General features: G+C 45.3%; 1 protein-coding gene across 8 annotated transcripts in view; it reads left to right on the top strand.

The window, feature by feature from the left end:
• Positions 1–1,994: 1,994 nt before the first annotated feature.
• Susd1 (sushi domain containing 1) overlaps positions 1,995–22,174 on the top strand; it is a 117,064-nt gene continuing 96,884 nt past the window's right edge. For 2 of the 8 annotated variants that reach the window (XM_078047956.1, XM_078047955.1), the window contains exons 1-3: positions 2,003–3,488; positions 13,919–14,032; positions 16,898–17,053. In XM_078047956.1, coding sequence (XP_077904082.1) covers positions 3,383–3,488; positions 13,919–14,032; positions 16,898–17,053 — 376 coding nt within the window. In that variant the 5' untranslated portion in view covers positions 2,003–3,382. Of the gene's footprint in view, positions 3,489–3,804; positions 3,960–5,201; positions 6,652–13,918; positions 14,033–16,897; positions 17,054–22,174 lie in introns of those variants that run through there. The other 6 variants (XM_078047960.1, XM_078047959.1, XM_078047957.1 and 3 more) reach the window with 6 other exon arrangements.

Raw genomic sequence — 22,174 nt, 5'->3', positions numbered from 1 at the left:
GTCTGGCTCTAGTTCTTGGCATTTCTTCTGAGCACATCATCTCAGGAGGCTGAGCTGAAGGCTCAAGCAGCGTTATCTTAACTCCATAGCCTTGAAAACTGGTCCACTTTTAAACTCCTCATTTTCATAAGATAAAGAACTAGTCTGGCTTTTTCACTGGCCCCCCCACCTTGGTGAGAGATTTTATTCCTTTAAATTTAAGGGGTCCTATTTTTCATGAGGGTCCCCAACTGTTTCAATCTTATTAGCATAAACTCAGGTGTTATAAAAAGGAGTCATTATGATTAACAGAAGATACTCCTACACTAAGGAAACTCCCAGGGTGTTAGGAGTTCTGAGACAGGAAGCTGAGACAAACAACAAACACTGTATGTACACAGTGTATCTTTCCCCATTTTACCAGGATCAGGGAAGGAAGGAGAAAGAACTTTCAGAACTGAAGATGCCATCTTGAAACCAAAACCTGAAATTCTCTAATGAAGCTTTAAAATCCAGATGTTGTGGAGGAAAGAACTCGCTACAGATTCTCTTTTAAAAGATGGTGTATTGGCCACTGTCTCCCAAAAAGAGAACAATTTTTCTCAGCAATAATCTCACTGCTCCAAGTTTACACTCATTCAATATTGCTTTAATGTTTTTGACAAATACTTATCAGGAGATAATCTTTCATCTTGTGATTCAATGAACTTACCATTGGGTAAGAAGTACCCAATGGCAATGGTAAAGTGCCCTTGGGGTCCATCTCCAGCAACAACAACAAACAAACAGACAGAAAGCTCAGTGATGCTTTTGTCCTACTTTTCAAAAAAATTTGTTTAAAAGCCCAAAAAGCCCATAAAAATAACTCAATCTAATATAGAATATAGAACATGTTTTGTGCTAAAGTGTAATTTACAAAGTTAAAAACATGACTCATGCAAATACAAAATTAAAACCTGAGATTCTGTTCAACTAATTAATTAATGAGGAACTCAGTAAGAGAGTGACTTCAAAGAAGAACTAGTAAGATGTTAAGGTTCTAAGGAAAATCTGAAGTCAAGAATGATGAAATGGATGTGCTAGTAGATTCCAAACTGGTTAACCAGCTGATATGATATGTAGGACAAAAGAAGGAGGCACTTATATTTCTCCTGAAAAACATTCATCTTCGTTGTTATAGACAAGAACTTTTTGTTTTATCATCAGTTTTCTACAAGTTAACTTCTACCCTTACAGAGTATAAACAGAATTATCAGCAGCAAGCCGGAGAAGGTGCGAGCATTTCTGAATGGCTACCAGACAGTAACCATTGCAACACCCGGAAAGGACACTCAGTAATTTCTCTTGCCCATTCTCAAGTTTTGGAGAATTTTTTCTGACATCACTAATTTAAAAAAAGTAGGGGTTGGGGTGTGGCTCAGTGGTAGAGCACTTGCCTGGCCCATGTGAGGCCCTGGGTTTGATCCTCAGCACCACATAAAAATGAATAAATAAAATAAAGGTACTGTGTCCATCAACTAAAAAATATTTTGAAAATGTATATACGTGCATAAATATTTGAATTTATTTTACAGAGGAGTATGTTGAAGATGGAGATATAGGTTGGTTAAGAAATGTCTCAAATAAATGGCAAATTTGTTGCAATATTTCATAATTTCAAAGTTCATGGTGAGCTGAGCTTAGCAAAAAAAAAAAAAAAAAAAAGGCCTAAATAATTGCAAAACTCACACTATCTACTACTTTCCAAAGCAGGGCCCTATCTTTGTTGAACAAAAATAATTTGCAAGAAAGTCTGCTACAAAAGAGTCTAGAAGTTTATTTTTAACAATTTCTTTTTAAGGCTGCACAAGTTCAGCCCTTATATGGCTGTGTTCTCCTGTGGTTAAGATTTAGGGCAAGCTCATGGTAGAGAAAGCAAGTGTGGATAGGGGTTGAAGTAGTGGGTGCTCTGGCACTTGGATGGCCCCACGGGCATTACAAGCTCAAAGCCTTCACTGGGGATCATCTTTCTTTTCCTGCAGCCTGCTCTACCCCAGCTGCATCTCTTTTTGGATGTTTATCTCAGTGGCTTCCACCACTGTCCACCCCAGTTGTCCAAACCATAAATCTAAATGACATCTGTAATTTCTCTTTCCTTCTCTTTTCCGGACATTCTACTTAAATGTCTCTTTTCCGGACATAAAATCCAGTGGACTCCATTTTCTCTTCTTCTTCACTCACTTGCCAAAGCCAGACTCCAAAGCCTGTCAACATACCTTTTTTTTTTTTTTTCTTTTTACCAGAGCTTTTCTTGTATTGCCTCAATTCCTGCAGCAGCTCCGGAGGGGACTGCCCCCAGGCCTCCCAACCCCACAGTGCAGGCCCACTTCTTGATAGAGCGACTCCCTGTTGTTACAGTTTCTCAGCAGCCTCCTTTACTTGGCTTATGTGGATTTGTTTACCGCAGCCGATTAATGTCTCTTTCCAGATATCCGCTCCCCACACTAAGGAGGTCCCCACTCCGTTTCTTTGTCTTTTTCTGGTACCAGGGATTGAACCCAGAGGCACTTAATCATTGAGCCACATTCCTAGTCCTTTTTATACTTTGAGACAGCGTCTTGCCAAACTGCTGAGGCTGGCGTTGAACTTTCGATCCTCCAGCCTCAGCCTCCGGAGTCGCTGGGATCACAGGCGTGCGCCACCATCCCCGGCACCACGACTCCATTTCTAGAACACACTCTCGGTCCCTGTCCCTTCACAGCACAGCTTTCTCGCCGCTAAGATGCCTTCCTCACGTCCAGCTCATCATTCAGGCGGGTTATTTCCTTCCTCCCTTACGCCCCAGGCTGGACGTCCTCGGAGCAGCGGGAACTCCTGCCTGCCCTCGGGCCATCACAGCTGGGCTCCTCAGGTCCCGTCACCTGGTCACCTCTCTATCTCTGGGTGCTGGGCCCCGCGGCTTCCCGCCCTCTCGCCTCTCCCTTGGAGCCGCAGCAACCTCATCCCAGCTCTTCCACGTCCTGGAAGAGTCCTTTCCCGGTGCCCCCCGCCCCTCTCCTTTGGCCGCCCGGGGTGGGGGGCGCCTCCCTCTGTCCCTGTCGTGCACGCACCGCGGACGTTTCCTCCCTAGCACAGTCTGGGGCTCCCCTTTAAATGTCTGTCCCCCTTTCCGAAAGTCAAGGCCAGAGGGCCGGACCCTGTCCTGCGCCCCCGGGACCCAGGAGGTGCGCGACTGAATACTCCGGCCAGCGCCCTCGGGCTCCCGGGCTCCCCGGCCTCCTGGGGACCCCGAGGCGCCCTCCGCTTCCCCGCGCGGCGCCGGAAGCCACTGGGCCGGCCCCCTCCCCGCGGCACCCGCCGCCTTATCTCGGCGCCTCCAGTGCCGTAGGGGGAGTCGCGGGCGCGCCAGGAGGGACGCGGCGGCATGGGCCGGGGGCCCTGGGGCGCGGGTCGCCCGCGTGCCTGCTTGGTGCAGCTGCTGCTGCTGCTCTGCCTGGCCCGCGGCACTACTGGAGCGCCGAGCGCCCCCGGTGAGTGTGGGCGGGGACACGTGCGGCGCGGGGGCCCCGGGAGGCCCCAGCTGGGCGCTGGAGGACGCGTCCGCGTCTGGACGCTTCCCCGCCCCTGCGCCGGCCAGCGTGCAGCCGGGGCGTGGAGCGCAGGTGGAGCTTGCTCCAGCGTTTTGGAATCGCGAAGGCGGAGCTGGAAGAAACACGAGGGGCGCCCCACGCCAGCCCCAGGCTGCGGGGGGGAAGCGGTTTTGGAGGAGGCCTGACCGGCGCCCTAGGGAACCGGCCGCTGCCCCGAGGCGTGTGGCGAGGTGGGGGCTGGGCGCGATCGGAGAGCCGCACCCGGAGTAGGAGGGCCCGAGAGGGAGTTCCGCTGCACTGTGGGGCTTCTGGCTCTGAGGTGGCTTTTGCCTGACAAATTCTTGACCCCAAGCACTTGACTTTCTACTCTTTAATTTTTTCACCTCCCTGAAGAACTGGATGCTAAATATGGTGAGGAAGTTTACAGGAAGACCGCTCATTCATTCCTTGACTACACGGTCCTTGAATAGCTTCTCCGCCCCAGATAGGAGTGTGCAGGGCTGGCCGCCTTTGAGCTCATAATCTGGAGGAGGCAGACAAGCAGATGATCCATTTCTAGGCAATTGGTGTTGTAGGTGTTGTTTTTCCTCCTCCGCAAAACGCAACACCGAGCGTGGAGGGAGTTACTGTACCAGAGAGGATTCAGACAAGTAGGGGAGGTACTGTGATGGAAGGCAGAAGGATCGGAGTGCTCTGAGAAGGGGTGGGTGGTCAGAAGATAGGAGAATCACGTCTAGTGGGGAGGGGAAAGGGGTGTGGACGTCACGAATGCCCCATGAGCTGGGCCATCGAGGATTTGGGAAAACAAAGTCGCGCTAACTCTTAGCAGAGAGGGCAAACAGCTCTCCGCACATGTGTGAGTGAATTCCAGATGCGGGACAAGAGGGGGAAGCACACACAGAGGCACCCAGGATGGGGCCCGTGGTTCCCTTGGTCTGTAGCAGATGGATGGGAAGGGGAATGGGAACACAGACTGGATCTCACCAGGAGGCCAAGTACCTTGATTGGCAGACCTCTGCATTTGGAGTAGCTGTTCCTGGGTAGTGGGAAGCCACTGGGAGCCATTGTGGGTTTTTGTACAGGAAGTGATATGAAAAGTGTGCATAAGGACCCCTCCACACCCCCCCCCCCACACACACACTCATACCTTTCCTTAATAACTACCAAACACTAAACTTGAAATGATGGGAATTTCCATGTAAGGAGACTTTGTGGCTCAGATTTCTGTCCCCTGAGTTCTCTTTGGGACATTTGCCTTCACTGGTGGGTGTCTGTCTTGATGGCTCAACTTTCTGGAGTGACTGGTTTTGTAATATCGGACCCTCTGGTGGGTGATCTTTTCTCCTTCCTTCCCCGACTTGGTCTCCCAAAGCAGCGCCCATGAAAGCTTGTAGAGACTCGGAGCTCATTTCAGGATCTTCCTGTGAAGTCTCTAGCCTAGGAAATTGTCCAGCGTCCTGTTGAATTGCTAGGCTAAGATGGCTGGGTAGAGCCAGTAGGTACCCAAGGTCACCTGTAACTTTTTCTGTATGTGTGTGCTGGGGTTTGAACCGAGGCCATGCTAGGCATGTGCTCTACCCCTGAGCTACACCCCAGTCCACCTGCAACTTCCTAAAGGCTGTGGGGTGAATTCCAGGAAATGGACTGCCTGATGGAGCCTCCTTCCTTTTCCAGTCTTGGAGAATCTGGTTTTATGTGTGACTGGTTTTTCCATAGTGGACAATATGGGGGAGAAAGCCTGGGGGCTTAGAGCTCACTGAGGCAGTGGTCAGGGTTTCTGGCCTGGCAGTTCTGAGGATGGAATCCATAGTAATGACAGCAGGAGGACTGGATGTGGGTGAGAAAGTGGGAGTGGCACTGGAAGAAGATGACACTAAGGTTTTGGGACTGGGTGACTTGGATCTGTGGTTCTGTGGGAGGAGAAAAAAGACTGGGAAGAAAGATGATTGTTTTGAACATCCCAAATTTGGGGAGCTAGTATGGATTTTGGACAGATGAAATCAATAGGGAGTCACAACTGGCCACTAGATAGGTGCAAGTGGCATGCATAAGCTTGAAGGTCATTTGAAGCCTTGAGGTTGACCAGATTAAGAAGACCCAGGACAGGTTCTTGAGGAAGACCAAGTTTGATGTGGATGTAAGGAGGGAAGAAGGAGCGGCAGCCAAGGTAGGTCGGGGTAGGTAAGGAGGACAGGACTCGCAGAGTATGGAGGAAACCACAGCCAGGGAAGCCAGGGGCTGCAGACTCAGGAAGGACTTTGGATTTGGGAGTCTGGCCAGCAGCAACCCAGAGCTAGCAGAGCAGAGGGGGTGAGAACCAAATGCAGAGGCACTAGAGTGAGGGCAGAGACTGCGGCTACAGGGCACTCTTCAAAAAAGGAAAAGGAGAGCACCATTTGTTTGGGCTGGCCAGGTCAGAGTGGCGTAAAGCCAATTTAAGCATATTTTACACAGAGGAATTATTCAGTAGAGAGGGAGAGAAGTTGAAAATGCAGAAATCAATGAGATATTTAATGGAGCCCAAGGAAAGCTGGACTCTAAGTAGGAGAGGTTTCTCTCTGGAAGGGGAAGGAAGGAGGAGGAGAATGGAAGAGAACTGCTGTTTCCTTCTCCTGAAACCATCTCCTCAGTGCTATTCATATTTCAAAACCAGCCCAGTTGTCCTGGCTTCCGGGAGGCCCATCAGAGTTACCCACTTCTCTCTGCCACAGCAGAGATCCCGTGCCAGGCCATGGGACCTTGATCAGGCTAAGAGCCTTGGGGGTCGGGCTTGTGGCTTGAGCTGGGAATGTGACTGGAAATAAAGATCACTCCTAAGGAGTTCTCGTTCTCATGCAAAGAAAGCCTCTTCATGCAAAAGCTATTGATTGAGCGCTTGCTGTAGATGGGAGTCAGCCAGGACACTTGGCTCAAAAGCAGGCAAGGGGGCGGAGAGTTTAAGAGACGTGAGGGAGGGCAGCAGGTGTGTCCAGCCTGGGGCGGCTGGAGGCTGCTGACTAGCAGCAGATATCCTGTGTGACTGTGAGGGGGACTTATTTGGCTTTCTCTGGTTGGTCTTAAGTTAGAAATGGGGGCAAAGATTACGGAAGCTGGCTATTATTGAGTAAGTCCATTTCGGGCGATTGCAACAGAGGTTGAGGTTTGAGTTCCTGAAGGGATGGCTGCCGTGGGGGCCTGAGTTCTATTTTTATGTATGTCTGGCCATGGTCCACTTGTCTGTTCAGTCCCTCACATGAGCTGAATTACATTTAATTGGTATGGAGGATGTTTGGGGGATGGGGCTAGGCTGTGAGGAAAGTTCCAGAAACATAGTTGGGAAAGGAGTAGGGTGTTGGTGGTTGGGTGGGGTTCCAGGCCCCAGAGGAATCCAGAGGTTAGGAATGGGTGAGGAGGGGTGGAACCAGTCTGTCCTGTTTCTTAACCTTTCTCTGGCATTGCTCGGAGTCTGGGAGTGGCTCTGGGACTTGTTGGGTCAGGCCTGGCTGGGGTTGGGGAAGGCCAGAGAGAGGACAAGCAGAGGCCTTGAGGAGCTTGGGGGAGCAAAGGTAGACAGGGTCAGGGAAGTTGTCCTCTCTGTCTGAGGTGCCCCTGTCTTCGCTAATCATTCTTTCCCTGGGTTGGTCTTCGCTCCTTCTCCGTGAATTACAGCAGCATATTTACTCCTCAGAGTGGAGGTGAGGGCACAGGAGGACAGATGGAGAGAGTGAATGGTGTTGGAGTGATTCAAAGTTGCTTTAAATAAGGGAGCAAGATCAGAATTGATGAAGCTCCCTACTGTGGCCCGTGTTCCATCTCCAGGGACCTGGCCCTGGGCACATCTTCATCTTCTTTTTCAAATCTAAAACTGAGCTCCTTAGTGTCTGTGTGTCTGCAGCTCAAGGTAGCAGAGTCCTCTGTTGGACTCACCTGCAGAGGGGAAAGGGAAATGAGAAGCAGGGATTTTTTTTTTTTTTTTTTTTTTTGTGCACAAGGCTGGGGCTGTAGCTCAGGGGCGGAGCTTGCCTAACAGGTGTGAGGCACTGGGTTCAATCCTTAGCACTGCATAAAAATAAATAAATAAAATAATGAAAAAAAGAAAGAAAAAAGGTGCACAGCTGGCTTAAGAAGGTCAGGAGTGAAGCAGCGTGGGAGAAGTGGGTGACCGCAGGTCATGAACCTTGGGGTAGGGCCTGAAGTAATGGTTACATGTCTAGTAAGTGGCAAGGTTACATGTCTAGTAAGTTAACTCAAGACTCAGAGTTGAGATTGGGGCACTCTGGTGGGTTGGTTTCTGGTCTGGAGGCCAGGTGTGGGGCCCACTGCTGGTTGACCTTGGTGACAAATGGAAGCTGCAGGTTCTGAAAACCACTGTATTCCAGGAAAGGTTAAGGGTTCTAGCAGGGTGGTATCAGTCCTGGGCCTGGTCAGGTGGGGGCATATGTGATGTTGAATTGGTCTGTGGTGACATTGCTTGAGGGAGTAGCGCTGCCCTCCCTCTTGCAGGGGGTGTTAAAGCAGAGGCTACATTTTGTTTCTGTTTCTGTTTCTTTCTTTCTTTTTCCTGTCAAGGATGTTGGAGAGGAGAGAATGTAAGTGTTCTCAGGTTCCTTCCATCTTTGGAATTTAGTGCACTTTCTTAAGAGCAATGCAATGTTATGCAGTGTCACAGAAGACTTGGGAATGGCCTTTCTTCTTGAGTTTTGGGCCCCTTTGGCTTTCCTCTGAGGTTATTAGATGGTCCTATCTATGTCCACAAGTTTGAGAGATAGAATCTCAGGCAGGTGGTGCAGTGGGTTGGTTTGGGCTCGCTGTGAATGACTGGGGGTTAGATGAGGACAGATATAAGTTCAGGCACTCCCATTGTGCTTTTACACACCCTTCTTCCTTTGAGTGTGAGCAGCATCTCTTCATCTTACTGTTAAAGTCCATCAGCTGATATCTCATAAGTGCAGTTAAATGCTTGCTTGCGTATTGAGGCAAAGAGGGAAGCAGCAGCCCCAGCCCATCCTGAGATACAGGTTTTCTTGATTGCTGTGCAGAGGAGGGACAGGTGAGCAGGCTGAGAGGATGACAAAGCTGACCTTTAAATTGTGAGCCAGGTATTACCCAGGAGGCTGGGAGGATGTGGGGAAGGCAGGGAGTGATTATGTAAATTAGAATATTATGATTTCTATAATCAATTCTAGGGAATAGGTAGGCCTTTGTCCAAGCAAAGATATTGCATTGGATTTCTATGTCAAGAGTATCCATTGTGCTTCCATTAGCATAATTGGGAGCTGAGTAGGTAACGTGGGAGTTAATACCTTCACTAACAGGGTTGTTGAGTTGAGTGGTGGTGTAACTATGCATAACATATTCTAATTGCCTTGTGTGTATTAACTCATTTACTCTTTAATTCTCACAGAAACTGTATGAAGTAGGTTTGGTATTTTTCGAATTTCACAGACTTACAGGAAACTGAAGCACGGAGATTGTCAAGATTACATGTCTAGTAAGTGGCAAGATGATAACTCCCATTTTCCTTGCCACTTTGCCACATACCAAGCTCTGCATCTTTTTTTTTTTTAAATTGGTAATGGATATTTATTTTAATTTATTTATATGTGGTGCTGAGAATCGAACCCAGTGCTTCACACTTGCTAGGCAAGCACCCTTCTACTGAGCCACAACCCCAGCTCCCAAATCCTGCATCTTGTATGACTGTTTCTAGCAAAAATAACAGTCTATGGAAACAGGCATATGATTCATATAATTTGCATAGTGCTTTAGAAGTTTTTTCAGTGTTTCTATTTCTCATTTAATCTTTTTTTTTGTGTGTGTGTGTGTTTGTGTGTGTGGTGTGTGGTGCTGGGATTGAACCCAGGGCCTTGTCCATGCGAGGCAAGAACCCTACCACCTGAGCTATATCCCCAGCCTTATTTCTCATTTAATTTTGACAACACCATTTCCTTCTTGAGGATTAAAGCTGGAGGGCTGACAGTTACCTAAGATCGCATAACTGGGGAGCAAGAGAGACAACTCTAGTCTTGGTGAGACCTCTAAACCCCTCTCAGCCTTTCATCATTGGATGTGAATTGGGCTTGGCTGGCTTGGTCTCTGCAGAGCGGAGAGTGGGAGGGAACCTGGGGTGGTAGCGTAGCAGGAGGATAAGGTGATAGTTACAGAAAGTACTTGTCAGGCTTTTCTTCCTTTGAGATTTTGGAATCTCTGCCAGGAATTCTAGGTATCCCTGGAGGACCCCACCCTTCAGTTATATGGGGCCACCTCTCTGCTCTCAGGTACTGAGTCTGCTGATGACAGAGCTGACGTCATCTTTTTATTTTTTGCAGTCCTGGGGATTGACCCAGGGTCTTACACGTGCCCGGCAAGTCTTCTACCACTGAACTACACCCCACAGTCCTTTCTATTTTATTTCCAGATAGGGTCTTACTAAGTTGGGCCTTAGGTTGGCCTTGAACTTGTGATCATCTTGCTTCGCCTCCCAATAGCTGGGATCACAGACCTGTGCCACCACACTCAGCCTAAGTCGTGTTTGGCGTGGATGCAGTTACCCCTGACGTAGCCCTCCTGCAGGCTGTAGCAGAGGGCTGGTGACCTTTCTGTTGGCGCCTGGAGAATCCCCTTCCCTTGGCTTGTTCTCCCTGTCACATTGTTCCTGTAGCTACATAGTGTGTCAGTCTAGACTGGTGGAAGACTTCTCTCATTATTGCCTCCCCCTAGCCTTCTAGAATTCTGGCTGATGTCCTTGAGGTTGAGCTAGACTTACAGTGCTACTCATGTTGTGGTCCACCTGGGAGCTTCTTGGAAGGACAGAGTCTCAGGCCCTACCTACACCCACCAAATCGGAGTCTCTGTGAATTATGTTTTTGTTTTTTTTAATAATATGTTTTAGTTGTTGATGAACCTTTATTTTATTCATTTATTTATACGTGGTGCTGAGGGTTGAACCCAGGGCCTCACACGTGCTAGGCAAGTGCTCTACCGCTGAGCCTTAACCCTAGTCCCCGAATTCTGTATTTTTAACAAGCCTCTCTTTTCAGGGTGACTGGCCATCTTGGTTTGTACCCAGACGAGGGAGGTTCCTAGGACACAGGACTTAGTATTAAAATGGGATGAATTGGTCACTCTTATCTCCCGGTGATTCTTAACTGAGCTTGAAGGTGTTGAACAAGGAACTCTGATGTGTGGTCACAAGCAGTCCCCACAGTCTGTCCTTGGGTGGGAGTTGTGCTCCCTTCCTCTTTATTCAGTATAAAGTTTCTTTCTTCAGGAGACCATTTGGTCTCTCAAATCACCAGAATTCAGAGGACTATTCTACAAGGCCTTGCAAACTAGGGTCCTCCTGGCTGGATAATTAGCTTCAACTCCATCCCCACCCCAGCACTTTCTGTTCTACAGGTGGTCTGAGCAGCCTTCCTTTGTCTCGTCCTTTGTGTTGCTGTGGGTAACAAACATTTATTGAGCTTCATTCTGCACTGTCAAACGGATACTCGAAATTGTGTTTATCCATTCACATATTTTCTATCCTGATTGAGACAACTGTTTCATGGTTGTATACATTGTCAAACTCATTGAACTGTACAATTAAGCCAGGGTCCCTTTTCTTGTACGTGTATAATGTACCAATAAAGTCATTTTAAAATGTGACTTTCTGTATCTTTTTATCATTGTGGTAAAACAGACATACAGTGGTACCATTTACCATCTCAGAGGGTGCAACCGAGCGGCATCAAGTACATTCACTTTGTCGTGCAGCTGCCACCACCATCCATCCCTAGAACTTTTTCTATCATACCAAACTGAAACTCCACACCCAAGATCTGAGGTTTTTAATAGGATGGCATTCTATCTACCCATTAAATTGGAGTGAATATTCATCATTGTGTGGTTGAGCACAACTGAAGATTTTGACTTGACCCAGTATATTATTAGTCTGTTTCAGTTGCTGTTATGAAATACCTGAAGTGAGATACTTAGTTAAGAAGGGAAAGAAAGAAGGAAAGAAAAAAGAAGGAAGAAGGTTTATTTAATCTACAGTTTTAGAGGCCAGAAGGCTAAGAATGGGTGGCCCCTTTGGTTTTCCTCCAGTGAGGGCCTGATGGGAGCTGCATCATGGTGTAAGCACTACTTGAGGGAGAGATCACTTGGCAAGACAGGAAACCACAGGGTGGAGTCGGCCTGACTTGCTCTTTTTAACTCCCTTCTCCTGTGGAAAGTCAATGGGGTATCATGAGAACTAATTAATCCCTTGGGAGGATGATGTTCCAAATGACCCAATTATTTCCCACGATGCCCAACCTGTCAGAGGTTCCATGGCCTCTCACATTGCCACACTGGGGACCGGGCTTCCAACACAGGAACCCCTGGAGGACAACCTTAGATGGTATCCAAACCATAGCACCCAAGAACCATTATTTAAAAAGAATTTCCAAAATTTTGGTTGTATACAAATTGATCATGTCTATGACTTTTATATATTTTATTTCCCCTTCTTTCTTTTTGATTTTTTTCCATGTCATCAGATGGGTAATGTGCTAATGTGTCAAGGTTTCTGCCCTTCTTTTAAAGTATAAAGACAAGGGGCTGGTGATATAGCTCAGCTGGTAGAGTGCTTGCCTTGCATGCCCAAGGCCCTAGGTTTGATCCCTGCTCACTAAAAAAAAAAAAAGTCAAAGCTAAAATATAAAGACACATTAAACTAGAATTTTCTGGAGTATATAAGTTTTACAGCAAGTATTAAACATTTCATTTTTGGATATCTTCTCTATCCTGAAAGTGATTTGAGAGAATGTTTTGTAGTTTTCCAAATATTTTGTTTAGGGGATACTGGAATTATGTTTTGTAGATTTATTATTTACTATTCTGTGGCGGGAAGATAATACCTATACATTTTTTTTACTTTTTGGAAATTAGTTGCATTTTTTTCCTGGTCTGAGATATATTTTGTAAATATTCCCTGGTTAATTTGGTATTAGTAATGATTAATTTGTTATTAGTTAGTAATGATTAATTTGTTTTATTTTTATATTATCATTCATTAAAAAAAAAAAAAAGAAGAAGAAGAAGAAAAACAGGACACAGAATATTTAGAAATCTCCTAGTGTCTGTTGCTTTGTGCCTGGAGCAGCCTGAGGGCTGGCCTGTATTGCCTGGTTAATAATGGGGCCAAGACGCAGATAAAATTCCATGCTGGAATCTTCCTTAACTGGGCCACTTCTGAAATTACAGACACTGAGCTGAAACAGTATCCCCCATGGCCTCAGGTGGAAATTCTTGTTTGATCTTGGGCCATATATCACCATCTGGTAAATCTGGATGTTTTAGGAGTTTTAGCCTCAAACATTTCTGCTGTTTATCTAAGTAATTGGGGTGTGGTTATCCTGTGGGGAAATGGCTGTTATCTCCCTGACATCTTAAACACATTCCTTTTTTTTGCCCCTAAAAGGAAAATGGATAGAGTAACAAGCAACTGTGTTCCTCTCCCCTCTGTTTACTTTTTGAGTTGTAGCAAGTTGGATTTCAGATCCCTTTAGCCAGCCAGTCAATAAAAATACAGTGTCTATGCTGGGCCATAATAAGGTTTGGACAAAGGTCATAATTGCTGTCTTTGAGCGGCTCATATAAAACCAAACTGGGAAGACAGAGCTGGGATCAGATATGACAAGAAATTAACGTGATTGATTTGGGAATGTGCAGGTGTTAGGTCAGCACAGAGGACGAGACATTCCCTTTTTCTTACAAATAGGGGAGACTGAGACAGAATGAGATCTTCCTGGAATAGGTGCCAGCTAGGTGTACAGGGAGGTAGGCATTCTAGGTGAAGGATTGTCAGGACCGTGGCATGGAGATAGGACAGTAGATGGTCTGTTAGGAAAGATTGGCCTCTTCTGCCCAGAGAATACTACATGTTTGGGATTTGTGAACCATGGAGGCAGGAAATGTCTGTCAGGAGTTAGGTGAATGAGAGTGGTGATTGACACATGGAGGAATCTGCCCTGTATTCGTGGGCAATAAGTCGCCCTTGAAGGTCTTTAAAGATGAGATTAGATCTTTCCTGTTTATTTTGGAATTCAATCCTTGGTTCCCAACAGGTGCAGTGGCTCATGCCTATATTCCTAGAGATTTGGGAGACTGAGGCAGGAGGATTGCAAGTTTGAAACCAACCTAAGCAATTTAGGGAGAGTCTAAGCAACTTATGGAGACCCTGTCTCAAAAAAATAATAATAATAATAATGGACTGGGATGTAGTTCAGTAGTAAAGCTCCGCTGTGTTCAATCCCCAGTACCAGAGGGGGAGAGAGAGAGAGAAAATTGGCTATCTTAAAATATATTAACTAAATGTATCCCATCGTGAGCTTTCCTTTTTTTGAAATGTACAAATTATGATTCAGGTATTGATGTCTGTGCCACTTGCCACGAACATGCCACTTGCCAGCAAAGAGAAGGGAAGAAGATCTGCATTTGTAACTATGGCTTTGTGGGCAATGGGATGACTACCTGTGTTGGTAAGTTCTGACTGGTGGGTTAGATTGAACCATTGAATCAAGAAATAGGATTCTCTAGTGTAAAAGAGTTGGTGTCCTTGGGGGGAAAACATTTTGTTCACATGTTTTTATGATGTGAAAATTTATCTATTATAATAGATCTTTGTTTTAGTGTTTGCTCTAGCCTTTTTCTCATGTTTTCCAGGAAGTATCCCTCCTGTTAGAGGTCATTGAACTTGACTCTGGAAACTTGACTCTTGACTCTCTGACCTAACCGAAATTTGAGATCTGTTTTAAGTTTTGAGTTAATTTAACAACTCAAGTGAATATTGCATTTCTAGATTTCTGTGTTTTTAAAAAAATATATAAATATTTATATAAATACCATGGGGAAAAACAAATCATAATTTCCTATTGCACTTTTTGGTTAATTAGCAAAATAGTTAACTTGGTTTTGGTCTTATGTCTACCAAAATCCATCCTCTGAAATTTTTGTAGGTGTGACCCTTTGGGGAACTTGGATGATTTGAATACAAAGTCCTTCAGGTTGAAAGCATCTGAGATTATTTTTTTGCCTTGTGGCTTCCATAAGAAGCCACAACAGATGGACAATATCCAGATTTAAGTCCAATTCAGAGAGAGAGAGTGTTTCACAACAGTATTGTAATAGTAAATGTGACAATAATCACCTAGTTTCTTCTCTGCAACCTTGTCACATGCAGTAAAAATATTGATAATTTTGCCATGCAATTGTAGATAGGCAATGTATTCAGCCTTGTGATATCTTTGTATGTGTGTGTGTGCGTGCATGTGTGTGTGTGTGTGTGTGTGTGTGTGTGTGTGTGCGTGCATGTGTGTGTGTGTGTTTCCTTTTTAAAGAAAAATAACAATCAGTCCTGCATTGAAAAAAGTCATATTTCATAAGCTGTGGTGCTATGCTGCTGGTCTCAGCTATTGGGAAGGCTGAAAGGAGCTGTCAGTTTACCCATCATCACCCTCCTGCACCCTGAACTTGCATCTTCTTTGACCCTTGCTTTTTAGGGTTCTACCCATGCAAGGTGTGGCTGCTTGGCAGTCTGCGGCTCCTGAGGGAATTTATCCTACTAACCTTCTTCACTCTGCAGACCCCTTGCTAGCAGAGACATGCAAAAATCAGAAATTTTTGTACTTGGAGTTGAGGAGCATGGATGAGCTTTCCTGACCCTTCTCTAGATGAATTCTCTCTCTTAAGGAGGCTGGCTGTACTCTCAATGTCCCTTTACTTTTAAACAATAGACACTTCTCTTAAAGGAAGGAGGGGGCCTCATTAATGTATTCCCTAACACTGAATGCTGCACATCACAGTACTTGGTCAGCAGTTACAGGTGAGGTTATACATGCGTCAAAAGCACTATACCATGGTATTTAGCCAAGGGATTTCAGAATTCTGGAATCTTTTACCAACCCAGTGTCACCGAAACAGTGACACAGGACAAGAATCTCCTGTTTTATGAACAGCTGGACTTTTATCTGAAAGCACTGTGTACCTTTTTGATCCTTGGCCCAAACATCTCTAATTTTACTACCACTAGTTTCACCTGTTAATTGTGTTCCAGATTTCATTAAATTTTAAAATGGTAACACAAGAAAAAGTTAAAGAACCCAGATCTCTTGGAGGGCATTTTTGAGTTAGTAAGAATTGAGTGCAAGTTGTGAGAGATTATGAAACAGATTCAAGAGAACCCATAGTGAAATCAAACACTAAAGAACAAAAAGCCAAACTACTAGTTTATGTTCAAGTTGATGAGCTCCCCCCTCCAAACAAACAAACAAATGAAAACCTAGCTGGACGGAACAGCTCTAAAAGGAACACAAGAAATTGGTTCCAGGAGTTCGCTTTGAAGATAGAGGCTGGAGCAGAGTTGGCAAACTATGGCCCACAAGCCACATCTGACCTGTTGCTTGTTTTTGTAAATAGAATTTTATTGGAACACAGCATTGCTTATTAGTTTATCTATTTTTTATATCTGCTTCGGAGCTCTACAAGCATGGGTGAGTAGATGTAATAGAGATTGCGATAAAGTTTGCTGACCCCTGGGCGAGAGGACAGAGGTGGGATGGAGATTTACTTTCATTTTATTCTTTCAATTTTCAATTGTTTAATGAAAAACTCACAGGGCAGGCATCTGCGACCTCACAGGCATCCACATTCCAGCCCCTCCTCACTGACGTTACTCACAGTCCCTCTTAGCATGAGCTGTTCCTGACATAATCTTAGCCCTGTTCCGGGATGAGGTTTCAGTGCTGATACCATTGTGTTTCCTGGCAGCTCAGATGTTAAAAAATTTCCACTTCAATCATTGGATATAATATTTTTCTCCTGTGGCTTTCATGAAAAACCAAGAGAATGGCTGAGCTGAAAAAAAAATGGGATTCTGCTGGGTTTGTTTCCCCAAGCTGATGACATAAGGACACCAACAGCGATAATCTTGTTGTTATTATCATGCTGAGAGTTGAACCGGGCATGCTAAGCCCTTGTGCATTCTAAGCACATGTGCATGTTAAGCACATGCTCTACCCCTTACTACATCTTCAGCCCTTGATTTGACTTTATTTTTTAAGTATGAAAAAGTTTCAAAAGAGTCCCCTTCTCCCAATCTTCTTATAAGATGGATGCCCAGTTGGACTTTGGGGTTTCTCTGCTGGTTTTTAGATACACCTGCCTCACAACCAAGAGAATCCTGGGTCCCCTAGTCTGGGAAGCATATGAAAGGAGAAGAGGTGTGAAACTAGATCAGTGAGCTTTGTCACAGCACAGCTACCCCTGGGTTTGTAGAGAGACAGTCTGGGCTACTGAACGCTGTGTGGACGGTGGCCTTTCTGTGTGTTGTTTCCATGTATCAACAGATAAAGACGAGTGCCAGTTTGGAGCCACGGTGGTCTGTGGGAAACACACGTCTTGCCATAACACCCTGGGAGGCTTCTACTGCGTCTGTCTGGAAGGCTATCGAGCCACCAACAACAACGAGACCTTCATTCCCAATGATGGCACCTTCTGCACAGGTACTCAGGGGGCTGCGCTGTTGGCCACCTGGTGAGGCAGAACAGCATGTGGGCTGTGGAGGGGCCGAGGACCATCCCAGACTCAGTGTGACTTAAGGGAGGGATTGTCCTTTATGAGTAACGATGGACTAAGTGTTAGTGATTATGAGGGAATCAATGTTAATTTTGTGAGGTGGGTTAATGGTGTGGGGGTAGATAGGATAATAAAATTCTTATTTTGGGAGATGCATCCTGAAGTGTCCAGTGATGTTATTATGAAGTATCTAGTGTTATGATGCCTGTAAGATACTTTAAGTTGCAGAATCTGGAAAATCTCCTGAATTTTTGATGGTGACGGGTGGTCTGTGGGAGTTATTGTAATATTATTTTTCTGGTTCTGTGTGTTGGAACACTTTTCTCATGAACCCTGAAGGGGGACCCTCTGAGAGCTGTGCCAGCTGCAAATTCTTATAACTACAAATGGGGTGTCTTTGGGGTGGCTCTGGCACTCACCGGCTCTGAGCATACCACCCGCTAAGGACATGGGGATGGACTGAGCTGTGAGTTCACATCGGGTCAGAACATTGTCCCTGTGAGGTGGGCTGGCCTGCTGTAGGAACAAGCTGAGAGAGAGAGGTGTGCAACTTTTGGAATCACAATAGCTTTATTGGTCAAATTTCTGGTCATCTGTTGGTTGCATGTAAAGGTGAAAAAAAAAAAAACAACTCCAAAAAGTTCAGTGGCTCTTCTATTGTCTAAGCTCTATTCACAGCATGTTATAATAATATAGCTCTTTAGCTTTCTTTTAAAATTTTTATTAAAACAAAGAAAAACCACCTATATTCCAATTCATGAATAAAAATATTTGTGCTTGGTCCTGGGATATAGTAAAATATCAGAAAGACACAGATCCTAAGTCAAGGAACATATAGTTCATGAGGGGAGGTAGATATTAAATAAGGAAGTGCTGGGAAATAAGTTTGCGTTGTACTTGACGAGTATTAATTTATTTTCACCATTTTGCTGTCTTTTTATTTCATATGTGGCATGTACCATGCATTATTTTCAGCTCACTGATGAATGAGCTGTGAAGAAAGAATATTACTGTCATTCAGGCATCAGGAAGTGACAGGGAACACAGCTGGTGCAGGGGACATCTTGATTTTTCACTTGCTCCAGGGTCCACATTAAGCTGCTTCACCCTGACCCTCTGTGAACACGCGCTATGATGGGGACACATCGCTCAGGGACCGCCAGCCTCTTGTCACGCAGCTCTTAGGTTTGGGCGGAACTCTTCCAGTTTCTTGCAACATGAATTCAACCTTCTCATGATTCTGGAAGCTGGGAAGTCCAAAATCAAGGCAAATTTTGTGTCTGATGAGGATCTCCTTCCTAGATGAGAACCTTTTCGTTGTGTTCCCTGGCTCTCTGACTTTCTAAGAAAATCTTTGAATGGCCTTAAGAAGGAGAGGCAGAAAAGTACTCCTGGTCCTGAGATGGATCGCATAGACTTTGTGACTGCTGAAAAGCTCTGAGTTACTTCAAGGTTTTCAGGGAAAAGAAAGAGGGAGGGGGGAACATGCTTTGATTCCCTTTGCCAGCTTCTGATGCTCTGCTCCATTCTCCCTCTTGACCTGCACCAAGGCGAAACCCTCAGAGGATATGGCTGATTTATGAATGAATGCATTCAGAGTAAATGTATTATAATATCCTCTTGGTTTCAGATAGCAAATTACCAGCTACATGGTTGCAGAAGTCCAGTGTTGACAGATTAAATTAGGCACATTAACAAGAAAAGATAGTGATTAATGGAAACCTTATAAGATGACGATCTAGGATTCAGTTCACTCATCCCATGTTTCTCATGCACTTCTTCCCTGACTTGGCTGGGCCAGTGAGAGGTGACAGGCAGACAGCTAACTTTACCCTCATAGGTGTTAGTCACAGGAAAGCAAAGGTGATGACTGGAATCCAGGGGGGACACTTATCTTGGCAACGAGGAAGGGAAATGTTCTGGAGGATGTGACACCTGAAATTGTGTTTTCAAGGCTATGGGAGTTTGCTGGGAAAACCTTTTATAACTGTTTATTTATTAGTATAGTTCCAAGGGCTTTAGTCAACTTTTGAAAGTTAGGAAGAAGGAAAAGGAAGAAGAGGAGGGAGAAGAGGACTTGGGGGAAGGGGAGTGAGAAGGAAAGAGAGAGGAGCAGGAAGAAGAAAATATTTTTTTTGCAAAGGTCCAATAGGTGACAGCCAAAAGAACGAATCCCGATCCAGGATCTGCTGCTTCTTGTTCTACTTTTTGCAATTATTTAGTGATATTCCCCTTTAGGGAAATTGGGATATACTTCACATTCTACAAAATTCACCCTTTTTAAAAAAATATTTATTTTTTAGTTGTAGTTGGACATAATACCTTTATTTGTTTTTATGTGGTGCTGAGGATCGAACCTAGGGCCTCCTGCTTGCTAGACAAGCACTCTACCACTAAGCCACAACACCAGCCCCAAATTCACCCTTTTGAAGTATACAATTCGGTGGTTTTGAGTTATGCTACTATCACTACTATTTCATTTTAGGTGTTTTCATCATCCCAAAATGAAACCCCGTAACCGTTGGCACTCATTCCCATGGCCTTTCTGGTTGAGGCCTCTGGTTAGCCCTTTATAAAAACTGATGGGTGACTTTCTTGTTGGTATTGAGTTTCTTTCAAAATCACATTTTCCAGGGAAACATTAGTGGAGCTTAGCAAATTTGGGGGTATTAGCCATTATCTGGTGTTTGCCTGGTTCCTAGATTCTGAAGAATCCTGCTGCCAGATGTTTGTTGTGATTCATAGAGTGACAGTCAAGTTTAAGAGCTAGTTGCGGGTAGACCTCCTGGGAGGCCACCAAAAATAGACAAGGAATGAGTTGCAGGGGTTCTAGTAGGAGGTAATTCCAGCCAGTTCTGGAGAACCAGAAGATGTTCTGGCTCCAGAACTGAATGCCTCCTGGGAATCACGGAAGCTTTGTCATGAGGCACAGGAAGAAGGTCTGTGGCAATTCTGTGTGAGGGTGGTGTGCTGGGGTGGACTGACGACTGACAGGGGCGAGGCCTAAGGCAGTCATCTCCCTACCAAAAGGACTCTAGGGAGGCCAGGCTCTACAGCAAAACCTGCAAACTACAAACTAGCTTCTATGTGCCATTGAATTCTCCAGATTCTGCAGATGCGTCCCAACCTGATGGCAGCAGCAACCTTCTTTTTCTTTTTCTTTTTTGGTACCGAGGATTGAACTCAGGGGCGCTGGTTCACTGAGCCGCATCCCCAGCCCTATTTTGTATTTTATTTAGAGTTGCTTAGTGCCTTGATTTTGCTAAGGCTGGCTTTGAACTCATGATCCTCTTGCTTCAGCCTCCCGAGCTGCTGGGATTACAGGAGCGACTTTCTTTTTCATAAATTCATCTCTTGGGGCATTAGGGAGTGATACCATTGCTGCTAGTGAAATGAAGCAGCACTAAGCCCTGGCTAAGAAAGGGGGTAAAGGCAGGAAAAGAATTTAGGGAACACATGTTTGCCATTCATCAGTTCCCGGAACCTCCTTCCCAAGCCTGGATCCTGTAGGTTTGCCTGTGGTGAGGTCATTCCTAGACATTAGTCCTACCCCCTCGGAGATGAGGCTAGAGATCCCAGGGCAGGAGGCTTGTTCCCATCTCCTCAAGCTTTTCAGCTCTTGCTATTGTGGGTTCTGGAGCAGCCTGATGTGGCCTCAGACCCAAACCTGCGGGCCGCTGAGACTCTGCTTGCTCTCTTTGGGGAATTGCCCAGTTAACTTGTAGCTGTCTTGAGGTTTCTCCCAGTGATTTCTCCAAATGGAACTTCCCTCCCACTCCTTTGTTTAGCTGGATCTTCTCTACCCCTCCCCTCTTGTTCTCCTCCCCCTTCCCCTTATCTTTTTCTTCTTCCTCTTCTTGCTACTAGAGGTTGAACTCAGAGTTGCTTTGCCATTGAGCCATATCCCCAGCCCTTTTTATTTGTTGAAGTAGGGTCTCACTAAATTGCTTAGGGCCTTGCTAAGTTGTCGAGCCTTGCGATCCTCCTGCCTCAGCCTCCCAAGTCTCTGGGATTACAGGAGTGCACTTTTACACCTGGCTTTTTGAATTTCATTCTTAAAGAGTTGTGTTCTATTTCTCTGGAAGAAGGAGGAAGCAAGGAAATATAAATCCAAGGGCAAGTACATTCCCTGGAGTGTGTTGCTTTCTCCTGTCCAGAGCTGTGTGGCTCCTTGACTCTTGCTGACTCTGCTTTAGACATGGGGCCATGATACTGCTCCAGCTCCCAGGAAGGAAAGAGAGGCCAAAGATTCTGGATCAAAGGAGGTTGAAGCAAAATTCCACCCTATAAGTACCAGAGGTCCAGACCAAGACACCACTGCTCCTCTTTGGAGTGAGCAGGAAATGCCTGAGCGCCGGCTCCAGGTTAACGTCTCCCACATCTGACTCTTGCCTTCTGTTACTTGCTCAAGCTCCAGGATATCAATTTTCTGGGTTCCTTTCCAAGTCTCTCTTGAATATGGTGAAATATGTTCACAGGGTTCTTTTCTAAGACTCCACTGGTGTAAGGACTCAGATTTTTCCTCAAACCATCTACAAAACCCATTTTCCTAAACAAATGATGAATATGGAGAAAACTGAAGAAGATATTCAGCTTTTTCATGACCCCTGCATCTCTAAGCAGCCCCTCCCCTTACTTGACCTTATTGCTTCGGATGTTTCACCGGCTGGAGTATTTTCTCAAAATTATTTTCAGAAAAGAAATGTCAGTGGTATAATTCTCGAGATCATTCATGTTCTAAAATGTCATTTCTTTTCTTAAATAGAGCATGATGTTTCGTTCCCCTTTCCGTAGAACTATAAATACTACTCCACTGCCATGTAGCATTTAGTGTTTCAGACAAGAAGTCCTAGGTCAGAATGGGTCTCCTCTTCATAGGTTACCATTCCTTTTTCTCAGAAGGTATATTCTTCTCTTATTCTGTGAGGTTTGGAATGGCTCTAATTTTTTTAAAATTTATTTTTGCAATGATGGGGATTGTACCTGGGGCCTCACATGTGCCAGGCAAGTGTTCTAGCACTGGGCTACACCACAGCCCCTTCATTTTA

This window comes from Ictidomys tridecemlineatus, chromosome 4 (assembly GCF_052094955.1).
Source record: "Ictidomys tridecemlineatus isolate mIctTri1 chromosome 4, mIctTri1.hap1, whole genome shotgun sequence".
Lineage (NCBI taxonomy): Eukaryota > Metazoa > Chordata > Mammalia > Rodentia > Sciuridae > Ictidomys > Ictidomys tridecemlineatus.
This window is presented reverse-complemented; position numbering and strand designations above follow the sequence as displayed.